This window comes from Lucilia sericata, unplaced genomic scaffold (genome assembly GCF_015586225.1).
Source record: "Lucilia sericata isolate MDLA Ls3-8-SP2 unplaced genomic scaffold, ASM1558622v1 Contig000859F_arrow, whole genome shotgun sequence".
NCBI lineage: Eukaryota > Metazoa > Arthropoda > Insecta > Diptera > Calliphoridae > Lucilia > Lucilia sericata.
The window spans coordinates 19,740-43,057 of record NW_023994850.1 but is presented as its reverse complement, the minus strand read 5'-3'; the positions used below and the strand labels follow the sequence as shown (position 1 = coordinate 43,057).

General features: G+C 30.2%; 2 protein-coding genes across 3 annotated transcripts in view; both read right to left on the bottom strand.

Annotated features, from left to right (window-relative positions):
* Window positions 1-16,589, bottom strand: part of LOC119608624 (putative uncharacterized protein DDB_G0277255) — a 79,505-nt gene extending 62,916 nt beyond the window's left edge. The window contains 1 exon segment of the mRNA XM_037963115.1: window positions 16,571-16,589. The gene's annotated coding sequence lies outside the window, so the exon portion shown is untranslated.
* Window positions 16,590-22,038: 5,449 nt separating this feature from the next.
* Window positions 22,039-22,910, bottom strand: LOC119608626. 2 transcript variants are annotated; one of them, XM_037963117.1, is made up of 3 exons: window positions 22,715-22,910; window positions 22,445-22,620; window positions 22,039-22,377 (listed from the first exon to the last, which is right to left on the bottom strand). In XM_037963117.1, exons 1-3 carry the CDS (start codon window positions 22,770-22,772, stop codon window positions 22,306-22,308), a joined length of 306 nt encoding a protein of 101 aa, XP_037819045.1. In that variant the 5' UTR covers window positions 22,773-22,910; the 3' UTR covers window positions 22,039-22,305. The 2 variants fall into 2 exon arrangements, with proteins under 2 accessions (XP_037819045.1, XP_037819046.1); XM_037963118.1 differs by having other exon boundaries at window positions 22,215-22,377; window positions 22,441-22,620.
* Between the last annotated feature and the right edge of the window lie 408 nt (window positions 22,911-23,318).

Below are 23,318 nucleotides of genomic sequence, written 5' to 3'. Positions count from 1 at the left end.
CCGACAGACATAAATGTTTAACCTTCATCAAAAATAAGTAACAAAATTGTTTTTACCACAAATATCCGTTGCTGTTTAGTTTTGGCATTTTAACGATCTGTAAAAGGTATGTGAAAAAAAGTATCTTAACAACAATTATTTTAATACCTTTTAACCCAAATACTTAAACTTCAATAGCAACTTATCATGTCGACAGTAAATGTACCAACAGCATATGAGTTTTACTACTGCTACTGCTGCTGCCTAAATAAATGCTGCTGACATATGGGGGGCTTTTTGTTTTAGAGGCATAAAATTGAGAATTAAAAAAAAAAAAAAAAAAAAAATAAACGCAAACTTACACACAGTTTGACTGAAAAAGTAAAGAAAAAAAAGTTGAGAAAAAAAAAACATTAAACAATTTGTAAACGTTTAATGTTTTTTTTGTTTTAAGAAAGTAAAGTATTTTTTATGCTGTAGCCCAGTTTTAATGCACATTTATAAAAAAAAAAAAATAGTTACGTATTTAGTGGCTTACACTTACTGGCAAAAGTAAATGTACATGGATGGTAAAATTTATAAGAAATTTAAGTCGAGACAATAGTCTAGTCTATAGTTTTGTCTATAGTCCAGTCTAGTCTATAGTCTTGTCTAGTCTATAGTCTATTCTATTGTCTAGTCATAGTCCAGTCTATAGTCTAGTCTATAGTCTAGTCTATAGTCTAGTTTATAGTCTAGTCTATAGTTTAGTCTATAGTCTAGTCTATAATCTAGTCTATAATCTAGTCTATAGTCTAGTCCATAGTCTAGTCTAGTCTATAGTCTAGTCTATAGTCTAGTCTATAGTCTAGTCTATAGTCTAGTCTATAGTCTAGTCTATAGTCTAGTCTATAGTCTAGTCTATAGTCTAGTCTATAGTCTAGTCTATAGTGTAGTCTATAGTGTAGTCTATAGTCTAGTCTATAGTCTAGTCTATAGTCTAGTCTATAGTCTAGTCTATAGTCTAGTCTATAGTCTAGTCTATAGTCTAGTCCATAGTCTAGTCTATAGTCTAGTCCATAGTCTAGTCTATAGTCTAGTCTATAGTCTAGTCTATAGTCTAGTCTATAGTCTAGTCTATAGTCTAGTCTATAGTCTAGTTTATCTATAGTCTAGTCTATAGTCTAGTCTATAGTCTAGTCTATAGTCTAGTCTATAGTCTAGTCTATAGTCTAGTCTATAGTCTAGTCTATAGTCTAGTCTATAGTCTAGTCTATAGTCTAGTCTATAGTCTAGTCTATAGTCTAGTCTATAGTCTAGTCTATAGTCTAGTCTATAGTCTAGTCTATAGTCTAGTCTATAGTCTAGTCTATAGTCTAGTCTATAGTCTAGTCTATAGTCTAGTCTATAGTCTAGTCTATAGTCTAGTCTATAGTCTAGTCTATAGTCTAGTCTATAGTCTAGTCTATAGTCTAGTCTATAGTCTAGTCTATAGTCTAGTCTAGTAGTCTATAGTCTAGTCTATAGTCTAGTCTATAGTCTAGTCTATAGTCTAGTCTATAGTCTAGTCTATAGTCTAGTCTATAGTCTAGTCTATAGTCTAGTCTATAGTCTAGTCTATAGTCTAGTCTATAGTCTAGTCTATAGTCTAGTCTATAGTCTAGTCTATAGTCTAGTCTAGTCTATAGTCTAGTCTATAGTCTAGTCTATAGTCTAGTCTATAGTCTAGTCTATAGTCTAGTCTATAGTCTAGTCTATAGTCTAGTCTATAGTCTAGTCTATAGTCTAGTCTAGTCTAGTCTATAGTCTAGTCTATAGTCTAGTCTATAGTCTAGTCTATAGGCTAGTCTAGATATATCTTGTTTAACAAGACATATCTTTTAATTCCTAGAATATGTAAGAAAAACATTTAAAAACGTCATCGATTAAGATTTATTACTAAAAGATTTAAAACAGTTTCTATTTGTTTTTATGATGAAAACAAAGAAATAATCTTTCTTTTTTATAGACATTTGAAAACAATTTCAAATATATAGAGACAGCATTTAACTGACAATTAACTTAAGTAATTAAAAAAGACACACACAATTGGAACAGAAAATAAGAAATAAAAGAAAGAACAGTCTAAATGTCTTAAATTTAATTCAAGCAATTCAAGACTCGTGTGCAGTGTCCGCTTTAGAGAGATTAAATGAAAGTTATTAACATTATCGCGCTGTAGATCAAGATCATAAAATTAAAACACTCTATCAACATTTGCAACAGCAGCAGCCGCCACACAGCAGTAGCAACAACTCTACTAAAAAAGAAAATAAATTAACAAGCAACAAACAGTTTTGTGCTTTCTGTTCTATTTATCATTAATCAAATTAAAACTCATTAAAACACTTCAAATCCACAAAAAAAAAAAATAAGAAATAAAAATTTAATTTGAAATGAAAATGAAATGAAAAATGTTAAACATTAGATACTGACTGGCAAATGCATTTTGTTTTAGAAATGAAGTGAATTGAATTACAAATGAGTTTAATAGTTTTTTTATTTTTATTTTCTATATTGTAGCCTCCAAAAGAGTTTCTTTAAATTTAGTTTTTTATTATTTTTTAGCTGTTGTTGTTTTTTACAAGTTGTTGTTGTAAATGAAAGTTGTATTGCCTAATAAATGGCCCCCCTGCAGTCTTTTTAAGAAGTGAGTTGAAAATTGCAATTGCTGTTTGTTGTTGTTGTCTGGTCCAGGACATTTTACGGAAATTTATATATTTGTTGTAAACAGTTATAGCTTCCGGGGGAAAGGTAGAAAATAATATTCAACATAAAAAACGTCAGCGAATAACATTGTAATGAAATGGCAATTGTTTTTAAGCGATTTTGTAAGCACTATTTTCAATGTTGTTCAGCCAATTTAATAAAAAAAAAGAAAACAATTATAATTGCAGTTAATTGTTTGAAAACTATGGAAAGTACAGTTACTTTTACTGCATCGACTATTTCACTACCACTACCAAGGAATTTAAAGACTGAGCTAAAGAACTACTACTGGACCAATACTCAGATTCTGTTTTAGCCTTTGGAATAGCTTATACTATAGACTAGACTATAGATTACACTAAAGACTAGACTATAGACTAGAATATAGACTAGACTATAGACTAGACTAGACTATAGACTAGACTAAGACTAGACTATAGACTAGACTATAGACTAGACTATAGACTAGACTATAGACTAGACTATAGACTAGACTATAGACTAGACTATAGACTAGACTATAGACTAGACTATAGACTAGACTATAGACTAGACTATAGACTAGACTATAGACTAGACTATAGACTAGACTATAGACTAGACTATAGACTAGACTATAGACTAGACTATAGACTAGACTATAGACTAGACTATAGACTAGACTATAGACTAGACTATAGACTAGACTATAGACTAGACTATAGACTAGACTATAGACTAGACTATAGACTAGACTATAGACTAGACTATAGACTAGACTATAGACTAGACTATAGACTAGACTATAGACTAGACTATAGACTAGACTATAGACTAGACTATAGACTAGACTATAGACTAGACTATAGACTAGACTATAGACTAGACTATAGACTAGACTATAGACTAGACTATAGACTAGACTATAGACTAGACTATAGACTAGACTATAGACTAGACTAGACTATAGACTAAACTATACTATAGACTAGACTATAGGACTAGACTATAGACTAGACTATAGACTAGACTATAGACTAGACTATAGACTAGACTATAGACTAGACTATAGACTAGACTATAGACTAGACTATAGACTAGACTATAGACTAGACTATAGACTAGACTATAGACTAGACTATAGACTAGACTATAGGCTAGACTACAGACTAAACTATAGACTAGACTGCAGACTAAACTATAGACTACACTAGAGACTAGACTATAGACAAGACTATAGACTAGACTATAGACTAGACTAAAGTCAAGACTATAGACTAGACTACAGACAATACAATAGACAAGACTATAGACAATACTAAAGACTAGACTATAGTCCAGACTATAGACTAGACAATAGTCAAGACTACAGACTAAACTATAGGCAAGGCTATAGACTAGACAATAGTAATGACTATAGACTAGACTATAGTCAAGACCATCGACTAGACTATAGTCAGGAATATAGACTAGACTATAGACTAAACAATAGTCAAGACTATAGACTAGACTATAGTCAAGACTATAGACTAGACTATAGTCAAGACTATAGACTAGACTATAGTCAAGACTATAGACTAGACTATAGTCAGGACTATAGAATAGACTATAGTTAAGGCTATAGACTAGACTATAATCAGGACTATAGACTAGACTATAGTCAGGACTACAGAATAGACTATAGTCAGGACTATAGAATAGTCAGGACTATAGACTAGACTATAGCCAGGACTATAGAATGGACTATAGTTAAGACTATAGACTAGACTATAGTCAGGACTATAGACTAGACTATAGTCAGGACTATAGAATAGACTATAGTCAGGACTATAGAATAGACTATAGTCAGGACTATAGAATAGACTATAGTCAGGACTATAGAACAGACTATAGTCAGGACTATAGAACAGACTATAGTCAGGACTATAGAACAGACTATAGTCAGGACTATAGACTAGACTATAGTCAGGACAATAGACTAGGCTATAGTCAGGACTATAGACTAGACTATAGACTAGACTATAGCCTAGACTATAGACTAGACTATAGACTGGACTATAGACTAGACTATAGACTAGACTTTAGACTAGACTATAGACTAGACTATAGACTAGACTATAGACTAGACTATAGACTAGACTATAGACTAGACTATAGACTAGACTATAGACTAGACCAGGGGTCGGCAAACTTTTGAATCGGAAGAGCCAAAACTTACAGTTTACAAAACATGGGTTTTAAAAGAGCCACAAAATGTTTGTTTATTAAAACATTACAAATGAATTTTTGTGGGTCACTCGAATGCGTTTTTAACACTTGTTATATAAAGATATAAAAGTTTATTAGAGTGGGGCGACAGTGATATCATTTAAAAGGCATTTGCCATAATACAGTATAAAGTATCATAGTTAATTAGGCAACAATCGAGATAAAATTTTGCACAATTTTTTTTATGTGATGTATTGCGGACATCGAACCATAATTGACCAACCCCAATATAAGGCCCCTTTAAAAAAATTACTCTAACGATCATAATTGACTTAAAGTAGCAGTATAGCGACGAAATTCGTGATAAACAAGTTGTATAAGAACAAAAATGTATCTTCCAAATTTTAATTTAACAATCAGAACTGGCTTAATAATAGCAGTATTATGACGAAATTCAACACAAACAGGAACAAAAATAACTTTACCAAATTTGGTGATGATCGGCTCATAATTGGTCCTATCCCCTATATTAGATCCCCACCCTTAAAACAGGCAATACTAGCATAGTGGTGAAATTCGTCATAAACAAGTTTATAAGAACAAAAATACATACGACAGTCTAAAATACAAGTATAGTGATGAAAATCAACACAAACAAGTTTCATAGGATCCAAAATCTCATTACCAAATTTTGTAAGGATGGGTCCATAATACGCTTTCTGGTCCCTTATTTATTTATAGCCAAAAATTTTATGCAAAAAATATATCAATCTTTCATAGATCACTGTCATTAAAACGTGCAATATTTAAAAATTTTTTGGCACCTTTTTATAGAAAGCGTTCAAAAAATATAAAATTCTTTAAAAAAAGATTAAAGTTTAAAATTTTCAAATAAACCAAGTTTTTAGTATTTAACTGTATCCAAACTCTCCATATAAATTAGTTACTATATTTTAAATAACCAAAAAATATCTTTTAATTCGAAAAACACGAAAATTTCGGAATGTATGATCATGTTATACATCTTATTTAATTGCACTTCGAAGGAGTTTGCGTGTTTGTTTTTAGGAACTTTTCAATTAACACTTTAAAGAATTAAAAATTTTCTTACAATATTAACTTGTACATGGAACAAATTCAATGGGAGTGATAGGTTTGTATGGCTTTAGAAAGATTGGATCATAACTTGTTGTTTAAAGTTTCAAAAATGACTATAAATTTTCATTTATTAATTGGCTTTTTACCTAACTCTTCCAACTTACTTTTAAACTTTGCATTTCTAGAGATCCAATACCAATTCCAAATGGTTCAATGAGGATTTATTCTCAAATGTACGATTGTAAAAGCAAGGAAATGAGCGAAAAGCTAATTGTGTTGTTTTCTTTCTTTCTCACTCAAAAAGTATATGTTTTTGTTTCGTTCATGTACAGAACGATTAAGCAAAGTTAAAAAGTTGTGTATGTATATTGTAGAAACTTTTGCGAATTGTTTTGTAAGTATTAATACACTGCTCGTTAATCGATTCCGAAAAATTTTAAAATATATAAATATTTTTTTATAAAATAAAAAAAGTGTGTATGAAACTAAAGAGCCACAGCTCCACATCCAAAGAGCCGCATTTGGCTCGCGAGCCATAGTTTGCCGACCCCTGGACTAGACTATAGACTAGACTATAGACTAGACTATAGACTAGACTATAGACTAGACTATAGACTAGACTATAGACTAGACTAGACTAGACTATAGACTAGACTATAGACTAGACTATAGACTAGACTATAGACTAGACTATAGACTAGACTATAGACTAGACTATAGACTAGACTATAGACTAGACTATAGACTAGACTATAGACTAGACTATAGACTAGACTATAGACTAGACTATAGACTAGACTATAGACTAGACTATAGACTAGACTATAGACTAGACTATAGACTAGACTATAGACTAGACTATAGACTAGACTAGACTATAGACTAGACTATAGACTAGACTATAGACTAGACTATAGACTAGACTATAGACTAGACTATAGACTAGACTATAGACTAGACTATAGACTAGACTATAGACTAGACTATAGACTAGAGTATAGACTAGACTATAGACTAGACTATAGACTAGACTATAGACTAGACTATAGACTAGACTATAGACTAGACTATAGACTAGACTATAGACTAGACTATAGACTAGACTAGACTAGACTAGACTATAGACTAGACTATAGACTAGACTATAGACTAGACTATAGACTAGACTATAGACTAGACTATAGACTAGACTATAGACTAGACTATAGACTAGACTATAGACTAGACTATAGACTAGACTATAGGCTAGACTATAGACTAGACTATAGACTAGACTATAGACTAGACTATAGACTAGACTATAGACTAGACTATAGACTAGACTATAGACTAGACTATAGACTAGACTATAGACTAGACTATAGACTAGACTATAGACTAGACTATAGACTAGACTATAGACTAGACTATAGACTAGACTATAGACTAGACTATAGACTAGACTATAGTCAAGACTATAGACTAGGCTATAGTCAAGACTATAGACTAGACAATAGACAAGACTATAGTCTAGTCTATAGTCAAGACTATAGACTAGACTATAGTCAGGACTGTAGAATAGACTATAGTTAAGACTATAGACTAGACTATAGTCAGGACTATAGAATAGACTATAGTCAGGACTATAGAATAGACTATAGTCAGGACTATAGAATAGACTATAGTCAGGACTATAGACTAGACTATAGTCAGGACAATAGACTAGGCTATAGTCAGGACTATAGACTAGACTATAAACTAGACTATAGTCAGGACTATAGACTAGACTATTGTCAGGACTATGGACTAGAATATAGTATAGTCAAGACTATAGTCGGGACTATAGTCAATACTGTAGACTAGACTATAGTCAAGACTGTGTGAAGCCTGTTATAAAAACTGATATCAAAAATTGATTAACACTTTTAGTGATTTTTTTTAACAACTTTTTATATAATAGAACACAAAAAAGAGTGGATTTTAAATTTATTTACCTGAGTATTCATTAAGAGCTTTTTAAAAATCAATAGCAGAACCTAAAACTGCAATCATTCGCAGTCAAATCCACAACTTTGTTGCTAACAAGTTTTTAAGAGGTTTCAGTCTGCTTAAAGCACAAGTATTTTTTTTCAAAAGTGATCTTTTCACAGGCGGTAATTTAATTAAAGATTGATTGATAATAAGAAAGCCCCAGGGGGGGTTTTGAAGTAAAAAAAAGAGAAAAAACCCAACAGTAATTGTATATAAATAAAAGTTTTATTTTTATTTTAAAATGAATATTAGTTATTTATAATTATTTAGTTATATTATATATTTTTTTATTATTTTAAATACAAATTTAAAAAAAATTAGCAAATTTTTTAACTCACGATTAGAAGTGGTGGGCAACTTCCGTTTTATTACATTTACAATAAAATATAATTTATAGAAAAAGAAACAAAGTTGAACCTGATATGAAAATATAATTTAAACAAACAATCACGTTTATTTTTAAAGTAAAATAATAAAGGTATTCACGAAATTAAATGAAGATCATTAAGGCAAGATCATGTGTAATTCGAGCTGAAACAAATTTATCAGCCTTTTAGGCCGCTAGAATGACAAACTTTAATATAGAAATAATGTTGACAGACAGTTTCGAAATTAAAATTAAAAAAATTGTCATGATGATCATTTACTGTAATGATCACACTTACTAAATGTGAGAATTTAAGTAACAAAAAATTATGATGGCGTAAATGAATCAATGAATGAATAACGAAATATATGAATGAATAAACTAAAATTTTTTACAAAGGATTTAACAAAATCTTTAAACTAAAATGATAAAGCAAAATGCAACAAAGAAACGATCATGAACGTCATGCAACTTATAAAAAATTTTTAGGTTTTCGACAATAATGTCATTATATTTTTTTGTAAATGTAAGTGAAAAAATATTGAAAAAATGAAAGAAAATAAAATAAAGAAGAAAACGTATTGCTTATTAAACATAAATAAAAATTCGTGTTTAATTTTTTTTTTTTTGTAAGTTGGTAGTTTTTTTTCTCGTAGTGGTCATGTTTTTTAAGGTTTTTTGACCTTTATTATGGGCCTCTTTAACTGTTAATTTTTGTTTCTTCGTTTCTTTAATGTGGGATTTTAAATGTATGTTATTGTTAAATTATCATAATTTTTGTTGACAGTTTTTAACTCCTAAATTACTAAAATTCATGATGTCTGAGAAAGTAATTGGCGGCGGCCTTAATGAAAGGTAATTTAAGTATAAATATAAAAAAACAACAAAAATATTTTAGTGATTTACAAATGTTTATTAATTTATGAGAATTACAATAACAATACTGTACAATTGTTATTTACGATTTCAATTCTAACAGATATTGGTGAAGTTTCACTAGAAATCGACAATTCCGCTATTTCACCAAAAAAATACGAAATTGTCAAAAAACTCGTAATTTTACTAAAAATTCAAAATCTCACCAAAAACTCAAAATTTTATCAGAAAATCGAAATTTTACTAAAAATTCGAAAATTTACTAAAAATTCAAAATTTTACCAAAAATGCGAAACTTTTATAGAAAATTTACTAAAAATTCAAAATTTTACCAAAAATGCGAAACTTTTATAGAAAATTTACTAAAAATTCAAAATTTTACCAAAAATGCGAAACTTTTATAGAAATTCAATTTTACCAAAAACTTATAATTTCACGAGAAATTTATTATTTTAACAAAAATTAGAAATTTGTCCAAAAACTTGGACAAATTTCATCAAAAATTCGAAATTTATCTCGAAATTATATCAGAAATAAAAATTTTACCAAAGATATATAAAAACTCTAAATTTTCCACCAAAGTCCGTTAACTAACAGCTTACTCTTAATTCTTAATTTCTTTCAGATCTTACATCTTTCGAACATGATTAAATCCATCAACAACAACAATAACATTACAACACAAGTGTGTTTTATTTCTTCCCTGCTAAACAACAACATGTTTCATTCCAAAACTCTGAAAATTTCAATGGAAACATCAAGTTATGTTTTTCGACGTGCTAACACAACTATAAATTTTACAACTCAAAAGGTAGTGAAGTGAATGCTGAGTGGAGTGAGTGAATAGAAAAAGTGTGACATGAAAACATTTAATATTTTACAAACTATTACCAGCAAAGCTCAGAGTAAGTACGAACATTTTTTTTATACATTACAAAATATATTTTACACATTTACACACTTATGCACAAAAAAGATAATGATGTTTTTATAATGTAATAATGAAAATGATAATTATGAACGATGTAAATAGTTTTGCTGCGAAGAGAGAGAGAGAGAGAGGGAGAAGAAAGAACTACAAATATTATCGTGTACCTAGCAAAGTGTTCGAGTATGTATTTAGTTCCCGGTAGTTTTGGGAGGGAGACAGGTTAGGCGACCTGATAATCCACAAGACTATATTATAGTATAATATGGACTATAGTCCAGGCTACGGTCCAGACTTTAGTCTAGACTGAAGTCTTGTCTGTAGTCTGAACTGTAGTCTAGTCTGTATTCTCTACTATAGTCTAGTCCACAGACTTTGTTATAGTATAATATGGACTATAGTCCAGGCTACGATCCAGACTTTAGTCTAGACTGAAGTCTTGTCTGTAGTCTGAACTGTAGTCTAGTTTGTATTCTCTACTATAGTCTAGTCTATAGTTTGGACTATAATCTAGTCTACAGTCTGAACTATAGTCTAGTGTACAGTTTGGACTATAGTCTGGTCTACAGTTTGGACTATAGTCTACAGAGTATGAACTATAGTTTAGTCTGTAGACTATAATCTAGTCTAGTCTATAGTCTGGAGTATAGTCTAGTCTATAGTCTGGACTATAGTCTAGACTATAGTCCAGTCTAGTCTATAGTCTAGACTATAGTCCAGTCTAGTCTATAGTCTGGACTATAGTCTAGTCTATAGTCTGGACTATAGTCTAGTCTATAGTCTGGACTATATCTAGTCTAGTCTATAGTCTGGACTATAGTCTAGTCTACAGTCAGGACTATAGTCTAGTCTATAGTCTGGACTATAGTCTAGTCTATAGTCTGGACTACAGTCTAGTCTATAGTCTGGACTATAGTCTAGTCTATAGTCCTGACTATAGTCCAGTCTATAATCTGGACTATAGTCTAGTCTATAGTCTGAACTATAGTCTAGTCTATAGTCTGGACTATGGTCTAGTCTATAGTCTGGACTATAGTCTAGTCTATAGTCTGGACTATAGTCTAGTCTATAGTCTGGACTATAGTCTAGTCTATAGTCTGGACTATAGTCTAGTCTGTAGTCTAGTCTATAGTCTGGACTATAGTCTAGTCTATAGTCTGGACCATAGTCTAGTCTATAGTCTGGACCATAGTCTAGTCTATAATCTGGACTATAGTATAGTCTAAAGTCTGGACTATAGTTTAGTCTATAGTCTGGACTATAGTCTAGTCTATAGTCTGGACTATAGTCTAGTCTATAGTCTGGACCATAGTCTAGTCTATAGTCTGGACCATAGTCTAGTGTATAGTCTGGACCATAGTCTAGTCTATAATCTGGACTATAGTATAGTCTAAAGTCTGGACTATAGTCTAGTCTACAGTCAGGACTATAGTCTAGTCTATAGTCTGGACTATAGTCTAGTCTATAGTCTGGACTACAGTCTAGTCTATAGTCTGGACTATAGTCTAGTCTATAGTCCTGACTATAGTCCAGTCTATAATCTGGACTATAGTCTAGTCTATAGTCTGAACTATAGTCTAGTCTATAGTCTGGACTATGGTCTAGTCTATAGTCTGGACTATAGTCTAGTCTATAGTCTGGACTATAGTCTACTCTATAGTCTGGACTATAGTCTAGTCTATAGTCTGGACTATAGTCTAGTCTGTAGTCTAGTCTATAGTCTGGACTATAGTCTAGTCTATAGTCTGGACCATAGTCTAGTCTATAGTCTGGACCATAGTCTAGTCTATAATCTGGACTATAGTATAGTCTAAAGTCTGGACTATAGTTTAGTCTATAGTCTGGACTATAGTCTAGTCTATAGTCTGGACTATAGTCTAGTCTATAGTCTGGACCATAGTCTAGTCTATAGTCTGGACCATAGTCTAGTGTATAGTCTGGACCATAGTCTAGTCTATAATCTGGACTATAGTATAGTCTAAAGTCTGGACTATAGTTTAGTCTATAGTCTGGACTATAGTCTAGTCTATAGTCTGGACTATAGTCTGGCCTATAGTCTGGACTGTAGTCTGGTCTATAATCTGGACTGTAGTCTGGTCTATAGTCTGGACTGTAGTCTGGTCTATAGTCTGGACTGTAGTCTGGTCCATAGTCTGGACTGTAGTCTGGTCTATAGTCTGGACTATAGTCTAGTCATAGTCTGGACTATAGTCTGGACTATAATCTAGTCTATAGTCTGGACTATAGTCTAGTCTATAGTCAGGACTATAGTCTAGTCTATAGTCTGGACTATAGTCTAGTCTGGACTATAGTCTAGCCTGGACTATAGTGTGGACTATGTATAGTGTAGTCTGTAGTTTGGACTATTGTCTAGTCTATAGTCTGTCCAGATTATAGTCCAGTCTATAGTTTGAGCTCTTTCCTATTGTTTAATTTGGTCGTGGTGTTCGTTCCGAACTGCAGGGAAGTCTTTTGGTATTTACTAGTTTATAGTTTTCTGTACTTAACACTGTAAGTAAACTGAAGTGATGTTTTTTTTCTTCTTGTGCTAAAGGCTGCATTGTAGTTTCGATGTGATGATGGAATGTTCATTTAACTGCAAGTACCACATTATTGACTTAAGAATGTGGTTCGCATTGTAAACTGTTTACGCTGCCTGTTCCCTCAACACACACACACATATATACTCGCACTTTACTTACTTGCCATGCAGTAGACATGTTTATTTTGTTGTTTAGTTTTTTTTATAAAATTTGAAAAAGAAAAAAAATCCTCTAACAACAAAATATTTTTATATAATTTACAGAAATGGTATTAAATAAAACTAGAAAAATAACAATAAATCGATTTGATAGAAAGAAAATTACTACAAAAGCAAAAAAAAAGTAGTAGGAAAAATACTTTTTCCGCTTAAACGTTATAATTTTCTGTTTATAACGTTTCATTTTAAACATTTATTAAAAAAAGCTCTTGGAATCGTTGGTTTGTTTAAACTTTAATTTTTAATTATCCAGCTAATGAGCTTTTGAGTTATTTATTTGTTTTTTTTTCTTCAGTTTTTGCCTGCCTCTCTTAATACGGCCTACTAATTAAATGTTTCTAAGCAATTAATTAAATAACAACAAAACTAGTAGTATGCAATACAACAACAACAACATTTCAAACTTCAAAATACTGGTCAAGGTGTACTTTCTCCATGACTTAGTTACCACACACTTGTAACAGAAATAATATTAATATTTGATTTAAAAATTTTGCTCACAAAGTAGAGAAAATGTTTTAAGAGTTTTAAAACAGAAAATTTTAAAAGTCTAAATATAAAGTAAACTAAAGCTCATATTCAGAGGTAATGCTAGAAGTAATAGCTACCCATTACTTATGCATTATTCCAGTTAATCTGCTTCGCCACTTGTAATGCTTAAATTAGTTACTACTTACTTAATACTCATTCATTATTCTAGTCTTTTATAGTTTGATAACAAATCTTTTATAAATATTTATTAAAATGACAAAGATTTTATTTCAATCTTAATTAGTATTCTTTAGAATGCTAAATTTTATAAACAAAAAGAAAAAACTACTGCTAATTTTTATATCATTGTCTCTGTCAAACAAAAGACAATAAATTTAATTATTTATATAAATTTTTTGCATACTTTTTATTCAGTTATTTAAAAAAATTCTACTTTACTTTTCTCAGTGACCTACTACCATTTAAAATACTTCGTAAAATTGTTCATTATGATGACTTCGTATTGTTGTAATGAAATTTTTATTTAAAAAATATATTGCTGCTGGCTTTAATACTTTTTCATCATATTGTTTAACAAAATAAATAAATAATAAAAAAAACATTCTTGTTTATTAAACAATAAATAAACAAAGAAATGTTATAAATTTCTCTTGCCCGTGTTTTTTGACCAATATATTAAGCGTGTTGTTCTCATTTTAGCTATTGTATTTGTTAAATATTATTGCTGTGTGCTAATATAGCTCAACTCTCTGCTATGCTACTTTAAAAATTTTCAACAAATAAAAGTGTGAGCAATGTAAAAAAGTTCTTTATGCTTGAAATTTAAACAATAAATTCTTTATATGCAGGTTTGTATGAGTTATCGGTAGAGGTTTTGCAGTAACAAAACTTTTTTAAGACCCTGGGATTTTGTAAATTTCTTTAAGAATTCCGACCAATTTTTATAACATTTTAACAATTAAAGAATCTGGGCATCTATTATAAATACTCTAGTCTATATTCTTTAGCTTTGCCGAGAGTGTCGAATATAATCTAATCTAGAGCCTTAACTATAGTCATAAATCTAGTCAATAGTCTGCTCTATAGCCTGGCCTATAGTCTGACCTATAGTCTGGTCTATAGTCTGGTCTATAGTCTAGTCTATAGTCTAGTCTATAGTCTAGTCTATAGTCTGGTCTATAGTCTAGTCTATAGTCTGGTCTATAGTCTAGTCTATAGTCTAGTCTATAGTCTAGTCTATAGTCTAGTCTATAGTCTAGTCTATAGTCTGGTCTATAGTCTGGTCTATAATCTAGTCTATAGTTTAGTCTATAGTCTAGTCTATAGTCTAGTCTATAGTCTAGTCTATAGTCTAGTCTATAGTCTAGTCTATAGTCTGGTCTATAGTCTAATCTATAGTCTAGTCTATAGTCTAGTCTATAGTCTAATCTATAGTCTTGTCTATAGTCTTGTCTATAGTCTTGTCTATAGTCTAGTCTATAGTCTAGTCTATAGTCTAGTCTATAGTCTAGTATATAGTCTAGTCTATAGTCCAGTCTATAGTCCAGTCTATAGTCTAGTCTATAGTCTAGTCTATAGTCTAGTCTATAGTCTAGTCTATAGTCTAGTCTATAGTCTAGTCTATAGTCTAGTCTATAGTCTAGTCTATAGTCTAGTCTATAGTCTAGTCTATAGTCTAGTCTATAGTCTAGTCTATAGTCTAGTCTATAGTCTAGTCTATAGTCTAGTCTATAGTCTAGTCTATAGTCTAGTCTATAGTCTAGTCTATAGTCTAGTCTATAGTCTAGTCTATAGTCTAGTCTATAGTCTAGTCTATAGTCTAGTCTATAGTCTAGTCTATAGTCTAGTCTATAGTCTAGTCTATAGTCTAGTCTATAGTCTAGTCTATAGTCTAGTCTATAGTCTAGTCTATAGTCTAGTCTATAGTCTAGTCTATAGTCTAGTCTATAGTCTAGTCTATAGTCTAGTCTATAGTCTAGTCTATAGTCTAGTCTATAGTCTAGTCTATAGTCTAGTCTATAGTCTAGTCTATAGTCTAGTCTATAGTCTAGTCTATAGTCTAGTCTATAGTCTAGTCTAGTCTAGTCTAGTATAGTCTAGTCTATAGTCTAGTCTAGTCTATAGTCTAGTCTATAGTCTAGTCTATAGTCTAGCCTATAGTCCAGTCTATAGTCTAGTCTATAGTCTTGCTTATAGTTTAGTCTAGTCTATAGTCTAGTCTATAGTCTAGTCTAAAGTCTAGTCCATAGTCTAGTCTATAGTCTAGTCTATAGTCTAGTCTATAGTCTAGTCTATAGTCTAGTCTATAGTTTAGTCTATAGTCTAGTCTATAGTCTAGTCTATAGTCTAGTCTATAGTCTAGTCTATAGTCTAGTCTATAGTCTAGTCTATAGTCTAGTCTATAGTCTAGTCTATATTCTAGTCTAGTTGAGCCTGAGCTTCAGGTTAGTTTGTGGTCTGGGCTATAGCGTAGTCTAGTCTCTTGACTGTTTTCGAGTCACGACTCTATTCTCGTCTTTGGTTTACCCGATTTAAAACCCCTAATTATCTGTTGTTGTTTTTAATTCTTTGTGTTTGACTAATGAAGAAACATCTTTTCATACTGTTGATGTTTTAGCAGTGTTTTGTTAAACATTCATAAAAAGAACAGCGGTGGGCACATAAAGAACTTGTATAGTTAGTAAAAGGAGAAAAAATACTGACATTTACCCAAAAAAAATTACATATTATGGTTGTGGGAAGGCTGTGATTCGTTAATATATGTTTTGATCTGCACTTAATGGTTAGCAGTGCCCATCACTGCCTTTTAAATAATCTCTTAATGAAGCGCTTTATGTTTTAAGTATTGAAATTTTGTATTGTTTTGTATTTTAAAACATCTTTGTGGTGTGTTTTTTGTTTGTCTCTTTTTTGTTTTTAAAAACTTTTTCTTTTACTGTTTCTGTTTCTTTATATTCTGCTAAATTGTTGCTTAATTATTTGTATAGCCTTAAGTTAAGTTATTAGCCATTTATTAATATTCTATACAAACTATGACTAACTAGCATGGGTTTGGTTATGCATACATTTTGAAATTTTAAGAAAAAGTGAATTTTTAAATATGTTATTTAAATAATAGAAAAATAAAAATATGTATTTTACTTACTATTTAAAACATACATAGGTTGTGCAATAAGTTTTGGCTAATTACCTGTAAAGAAAAAAGGAAATTTTTTAATAAATTTTAAAACATTTCAGTCTTGTCTTCAGTTAAGGGTCTCGACTATAGTCTATAATCTGGTCTATGTTTTTACTGCCGATGACTCATAAGCACAAGTGCTTTTCCTAAATAAATCATTACTTATAAATAAAATCAATTGTTTAGCCAAATGATTCCTTTGGAAAAATTCTGTCTCAAGTAATATTATCTGAAAAAAAAACTCTCATTAAAGCATGACCAAATGCCTCACAATTAAATGGTGATTGTAGAAACTCTAGGAAAAAATTTTCCAAGCGTTGATGTTTAAATGCATCTCTTTTTTTGCACAATTTCCAAGATTTTTTTGCAATTTAATTGAAAAAATAAAGAAGAATATCTTTTTCAATTACTTAGGAAAAAGAAAGAGAAAAACTAGAAAATCATTTATATAATTTTAATAATTTACAGCTGCATTTTGTGCTAAAGCTGGGTAAATCAAAACAACAATATAAACTTCCTATAAAAATCGCAAAGCATCAACATCATCTAAATGAAGATGATAATGAAGTTTCATTAAGCAACTCTAGAGAAAAGATTATCAATAGAGTAATATGAGCAAATATACAATTTGATCATATATTTAAACATCATCATCATCATTATCATCAACATCATCAGTTAAGCTCGATTAACAAGTGTTTTATTTATTTTATATTTCAGCCTCAAGTTGCGATTTATTTATTTCATTTCTATATTAATTTTTTATTTTATCTCCAGAGATCGTATGTTCTTTGGAATTGTATAAATTTCTTTGTGTTTTCTTCATTATTATATGAAAAAATTTGAATCACTGTTATTGTTGGTTACTTGAGTTGTTTTTTCTTTTTGCTTAAATATTTTTTAAAAGTGCGTGTTCTAAATGCATTTTATAGATCATCTTTTTTTTTAATACTTGAATGAAGGCATGAAAAAAAAACAGCAGAATATTATGAAAAAATATTGTTATTTTCAATTTATTTAATTGGATTTCAAAAGAAATACATCTCAAGGAGATGTCTGATATAATCATAAATGTAGCCAAATATGAGCGAAACAAACAAATGTTTTAAAATCACAAGAAAATTTCATCATATATTAGAAGATTTTATCAAATAATAAACAAAATTTCTAATTAATTTCTATATTGAAATCGCTAAAAAAAGAGTCTGAACTATAGTCTGCACTATATACATATAGTCTATGGTCTGGATTATAGTTTAAACAGTTGTCCGGACTAAAGTCTGAACTATACATGATCTGAACTATAGTCTCAACTAAAGTCTAGTCGGTAAAAAAGAGTCTGAACTATATACATATAGTCTATGGTCTGGATTATAGTTTAAACAGTTGTCCGGACTAAAGTCTGAACTATACATGATCTGAACTAGAGTCTCAACTAAAGTCTAGTCTATAGTCTAGTCTATAGTCTAGTCTATAGTCTAGTCTATAGTCTAGTCGATAGTCTAGTCTATAGTCTAGTCTAGACTATAGACTAGAAAATAGACTAGACTATAGACTAGACTATAGACTAGACTATAGACTAGACTTAGACTAGACTTAGACTTAGACTAGACTATAGACTAGACTTTTGGTTAGACCATAGACTAGACTATAGACTAGACTATAGACTAGACTATAGACTAGACTATAGACTAGACTATAGACTAGACTATAGACTAGACTAGACTATAGACTAGACTAGTCTAGTCTATAGTCTAGTCTATTGTCTATTCTACAGTTCAGTCTATAGTCAATTTTACAGTCTAGTCTATATTATATTCTATAGTCTAGTCTATAGTCAATTCTATAGTCTAGTCTATTCTATAGTCTAGTCTATATTTTGTAATTCAGTCTAAAGTCTAATCTATAGTTTAGTCTGTAGTGTAGTCTAGTCTATGGTCAAGTCAATAGTCTAGTTTATAGGTTTGTCTATAGTATATTCTCGATGACCAAAATTAAATTAATTATCTAGCAAAATACGTCAATCATTAAACTCGCCACAGTTCCATGTAAGTCATGCATATTTTTAAAGCACACTTTTAAAAAAACATTTATATGTATCTCTAATGATCTTCTTACATAAAGATTTGAATTGAAATTCATACATTGTTGCAATCTCAAAGCAATTAATTAAATTTAATTAATTGTATAAAATAGTAAAATGTAGATTTTTTTTAATAAAAAGCCAGTTAGTATTACCAAGTACTTAGATATAAACAAAAAAAGAACTTTATATTAAGCAAAAACTTCTAATACCCAGATCAGTGTTACAGTTTCATTTCTCAACTTTTGCAACAATGTGAAAGTCAAAAAACAAATGCCGCCAAAAGTATTAATATCTTCACTCCTAAGACGTCTCTTCGTCACACGGTATCATCATTCACATTCATTCACATGTTGATCATGGCGCGTCCTCATCATCATTATTCAGTTGGCCCGTCTATATGCATCAGTGTCATCATGATCAGTGGTGCACTGTTTCAAACTGCTGCCATACAGTTTGGCTAGACGACAAGCGTTTATCTTAAGAATGTAAATATGTATCTTTTTTTATGTAGAAAATGAACATGTCTTCTTCCTTTTTACACAATAGATATGTACGGGGCTTTGTATAACATTCATTATCTCTGTATTTAGTTTATTTTACTCTAGTCTATTTAATAAAGCATATTAGCTTTGTGAAAGAAAACAGATCGTTTTTTTTTTCAACATTTTAACTGTTAATTTCTGTTTTAAACAAAAAAAAAAAAAAAAAACTATATAATGAAAAAGATCGGAAAAATCTTATTAAAACAAGTTGTTTGTTACAGATTTTTCTTAAAGAAGTGATGGCAAATGATCTTTAAGTAGGAAAAGAGAGTTGGTTGTTTTTGTTTTGTTTGATTTGGCATTAGTAGCGGATTTTTGTTTAACTTGCCACTATCATGTTATGATAACACTTCTTGGCATTATGATCTTGGCAGTTGTTAGAAAGAATGAAAACTTAAATAAAACTTTTTTTAGGAAAACAAAGGACAAAAGTGCAATTTTATTAGAAATTTACTATAAAGAGAAAATTTCTAAGAAAATAAAATTTTACGAAAATTTTCCAAAAAATATACAATTTTACGAAAATTTCTATCAAAATAAAATTTTACGAAAATTTTCTATAAAAAAAATTACGAAAATTTTCTATAACAACTAACAAATATTTAAAAAAAAATTATTAAAAATAAAATTTTATGAAAATTTTTTATAAAAAATAAAATTTACGAAATTCTCTATAAAAAAAAAAAATTAATGGACAGTTTTCTATAAAAAGCTAATTTATGGAAAATTTTCTATGAAAAGCAAATTAGGAGAATTTTCCAGTCTATAGTCTAGTCTATAGTATATTCTATAGTATAGTGTATAGTCTAGTCTATAGTCTAGGTCTATAGTCTAGTCCTATAGGTCTAGTCTATAGTCTAGTCCTATAGTGCTAGTCTATAGGTCTATAGTCCATAGTCTATAGTCTAGTAGTCTAGTCTATAGGTCTAGTCTATAGTCTAGTCATAGTCTAGTCTATAGTCTAGGTCTATAGTCTAGTCTATAGTCTAGTCTATAGTCTAGTCATAGCTAGTCTATAGTCTAGTCTATAGTCTAGTCTATAGTCTAGTCTATAGTCTAGTCTATAGTCTTAGTCTATAGTCTAGTCTATAGTCTAGTCTATAGTCTAGTCTAAGTCTAGTCTATAGTCTAGTCTATAGTCCAGTCTATAGACTAGAAAATTTTCTATAAAAAAAATTTACGAAAATTTTCTATGACAACTAACAAATATTTAAAAAAAATTTTTATAAAATAAAATTTTATGAACATTTTTATAAAAATAAAATTTTACGAAAATTCTTTATAAAAAAAAAAATTAATGGACATTTTCTATAAAAAGCTAATTTATGGAAAATTTTCTATGAAAGCAAATTTAAGGAGAATTTCCATCTATAGTCCAGTCTATAGATATTCTATAGTCTAGTCTATAGTCTAGTCTATAGTCTAGTCTATAGTCTAGTCTATAGTCTAGTCTATAGTCTAGTCTATAGTCTAGTCTATAGTCTAGTCTATAGTCTAGTCTATAGTCTAGTCTATAGTCTAGTCTATAGTCTAGTCTATAGTCTAGTCTATAGTCTAGTCTATAGTCTAGTCTATAGTCTAGTCTATAGTCTAGTCTATAGTTTAGTCTATAGTCTAGTCTATAGTCTAGTCTATAGTCTAGTCTATAGTCTAGTCTATAGTTTAGTCTATAGTCTAGTCTATAGTCTAGTCTATAGTCTAGTCTATAGTCTAGTCTATAGTCTAGTCTATAGTCTAGTCTATAGTCTAGTCTATAGTCTAGTCTATAGTCTAGTCTATAGTCTAGTCTATAGTCTAGTCTATAGTCTAGTCTATAGTCTAGTCTAGTCTATAGTCTAGTCTAGTCTATAGTCTAGTCTAGTCTATAGTCTAGTCTAGTCTATAGTCTAGTCTATAGTCTAGTCTATAGTGTAGTATATAGTCTAGTCTATTGTCTAATCTATACTTTAGTTTATTGTCTAGTCTATAGTCTAGTCTAGCCTATAATCTTCAAACTTAAAATTTTTCGAAATTGTTATTTAGAGAAAATTGAATTAATAGTCTAACAGCTCTGTTTCTCACAGTAAAGTTGATTTCTTACGAAAATAACGAAGAAGTGTTTGATGTATCTTTAGTATGTTAGAGAGAGGAAAAACACCTGTTGCTCGACACACTGTCATTTTGGCTAAGAATCTTTTAGCTTTAAGACAAGACAAGACAACAACAACAAAAACTTTAGTGTTTTTTTGTTGTACACCAGTAGCTTTAGACTTAACACCCTCTTGGGGTACATGTTGCAAGCAATGTTTTTTGTTATGATTCTGTTACACTTTTGCCACAATGCTGCTGAAGAGAAGGCCTGGTTTGTTTTTGTTACTTTTTTGCTCTACCGCCACAGGATGTTGCTGATGAGTATGAAAGTTGTTGTTGGTAGTTGGGGTATGATGACTATGTCAGTTTATATTTTTGTTTTGCTCCAATCTCTCTTGTTGTAGCAGAGTGGTTTAAAAATGTGGGTTTACAAAAACATGTAATCAAGCGTAAAATGTTACGTTTTTGTAACGCTTCAATGTTCAGCACAATGTTTAAGGCTACAAATTACTATGATTTGAATACACATTAAACTACAGCAACAACAACAGCAACTTTGATTAATTTTAGCATTTTTATGCTTTTTAAATAGAACTGAACGGTATAGCATGTATTGCCACAATAACTATCTATGGTTTGAATACCTATGAAAGGGTTCCATTCGTTTGGTTTTTAAAAACTTACTCAGGCGTTTAGGCATTCATTCAGTTGACAACATTATACATACAAACATATTCTTTATAAGTTTGAGATTTATTAAGAAATATTTACATTCCTACATACATTTAAAAATTGGAGTTTTATTTATATTAAACTATTTTTAAATATAAAAAGGGGGTTTAGAAATCAGGAACAAGTTTAATTTTACCATAAAAAATCTTTTCCAAATAGCCAATATATCAATACTTCGGATTATTTTATTTCCCCTTTAATAAAATAAACCAAAGTTCTTGCTATATTAAGCAAATGAAAAGACCTATTGTTTGTCCCTAAATTAAAATCTTTTACTCCTCCTCTTCTTCATAGGGATAATCCGGCACCGTATAATTAAGTTCCATTTTACCCGATTTGGCCACCTTAAAAAAGACACACAAATAGATCAATATATTAAGCCCCCTTTAACTCCCCCTTTTTTTCACCTACAAATATCACTGAAGCCACAAATGAAGCGATACCACTTAAAAATACCATCATATAACGATTTTGTCTACGTGCATTGTATTCCTGCCAACTACCCTGTGGTATGGGCATATCATTAAATGTGGCATGTTCTCCACCATCCTTAAATTTTGCCTTCGAACGTGTTTGCATGTAGCAGCCTTAAGTAAAGAATTTCAAAAAGAATTTTATTTTAATTTTTTTTTTTGTTTTTCTCTCTCTCTCTGCTTTTAACAAGAATTTCATTAGACTTACTCGTCCTTCTGTTAATTTGTCTAGTGGCTTGATGTCTTAAAAGATTTAATGCAAACATTTTTTCTGTTTTGCAGAAAATTAAAATTTCCAACTATTTTTGTTATTTTTTTGTGAAATGTAAACAAAATAAATTTTTGAAATATATTTTTTTTTTTTTTCGGAAAAATACGTTTTTGACAAATATTTTGTTTGAAAGACAAATGCCAGGCAAGGTTTTAATAAAATTGAGTAGAGAAATAATAACCCCATGAATAATTTTGTATATTTTGTACTAAAATAGTAGACAATCTCCCCTGAGACTATGTAGACGTAATGAGCTATATATAGAACTGATGTATAAAGACTGATGTATAAAGCAAAAACTGATCTATAGAGCAGACTATAAACAGATATATAGAGCAGACTATAAACACATCTATAGAACAGACTATAAACTGATCTATAAAGCAGACTATAGAGCAGTCTATAGACTTATCTATATATAGAGACTACATTGATCTACAGAGCAGACTGTCGACTGATCTATAGAGCATACTATAGATTCATCGATAGAGCAGACTATAGATTGATCTTTAGAGCAGACTATAAATTGATTTTTAGAGCA

Coding starts and splice junctions, on each gene's coding strand:
- LOC119608626 (XM_037963117.1), bottom strand. CDS start 22,772: ATGTTTGCATTAAATCTTTTAAGACATCAAGCCACTAGACAAATTAAC. Junction 22,621..22,714: donor ACAAATTAACAGAAGGACGA/GTAAGTCTAATG, acceptor TCTTTACTTAAG/GCTGCTACATGCAAACACGT. Junction 22,378..22,444: donor TTGTGGCTTCAGTGATATTT/GTAGGTGAAAAA, acceptor GTCTTTTTTAAG/GTGGCCAAATCGGGTAAAAT.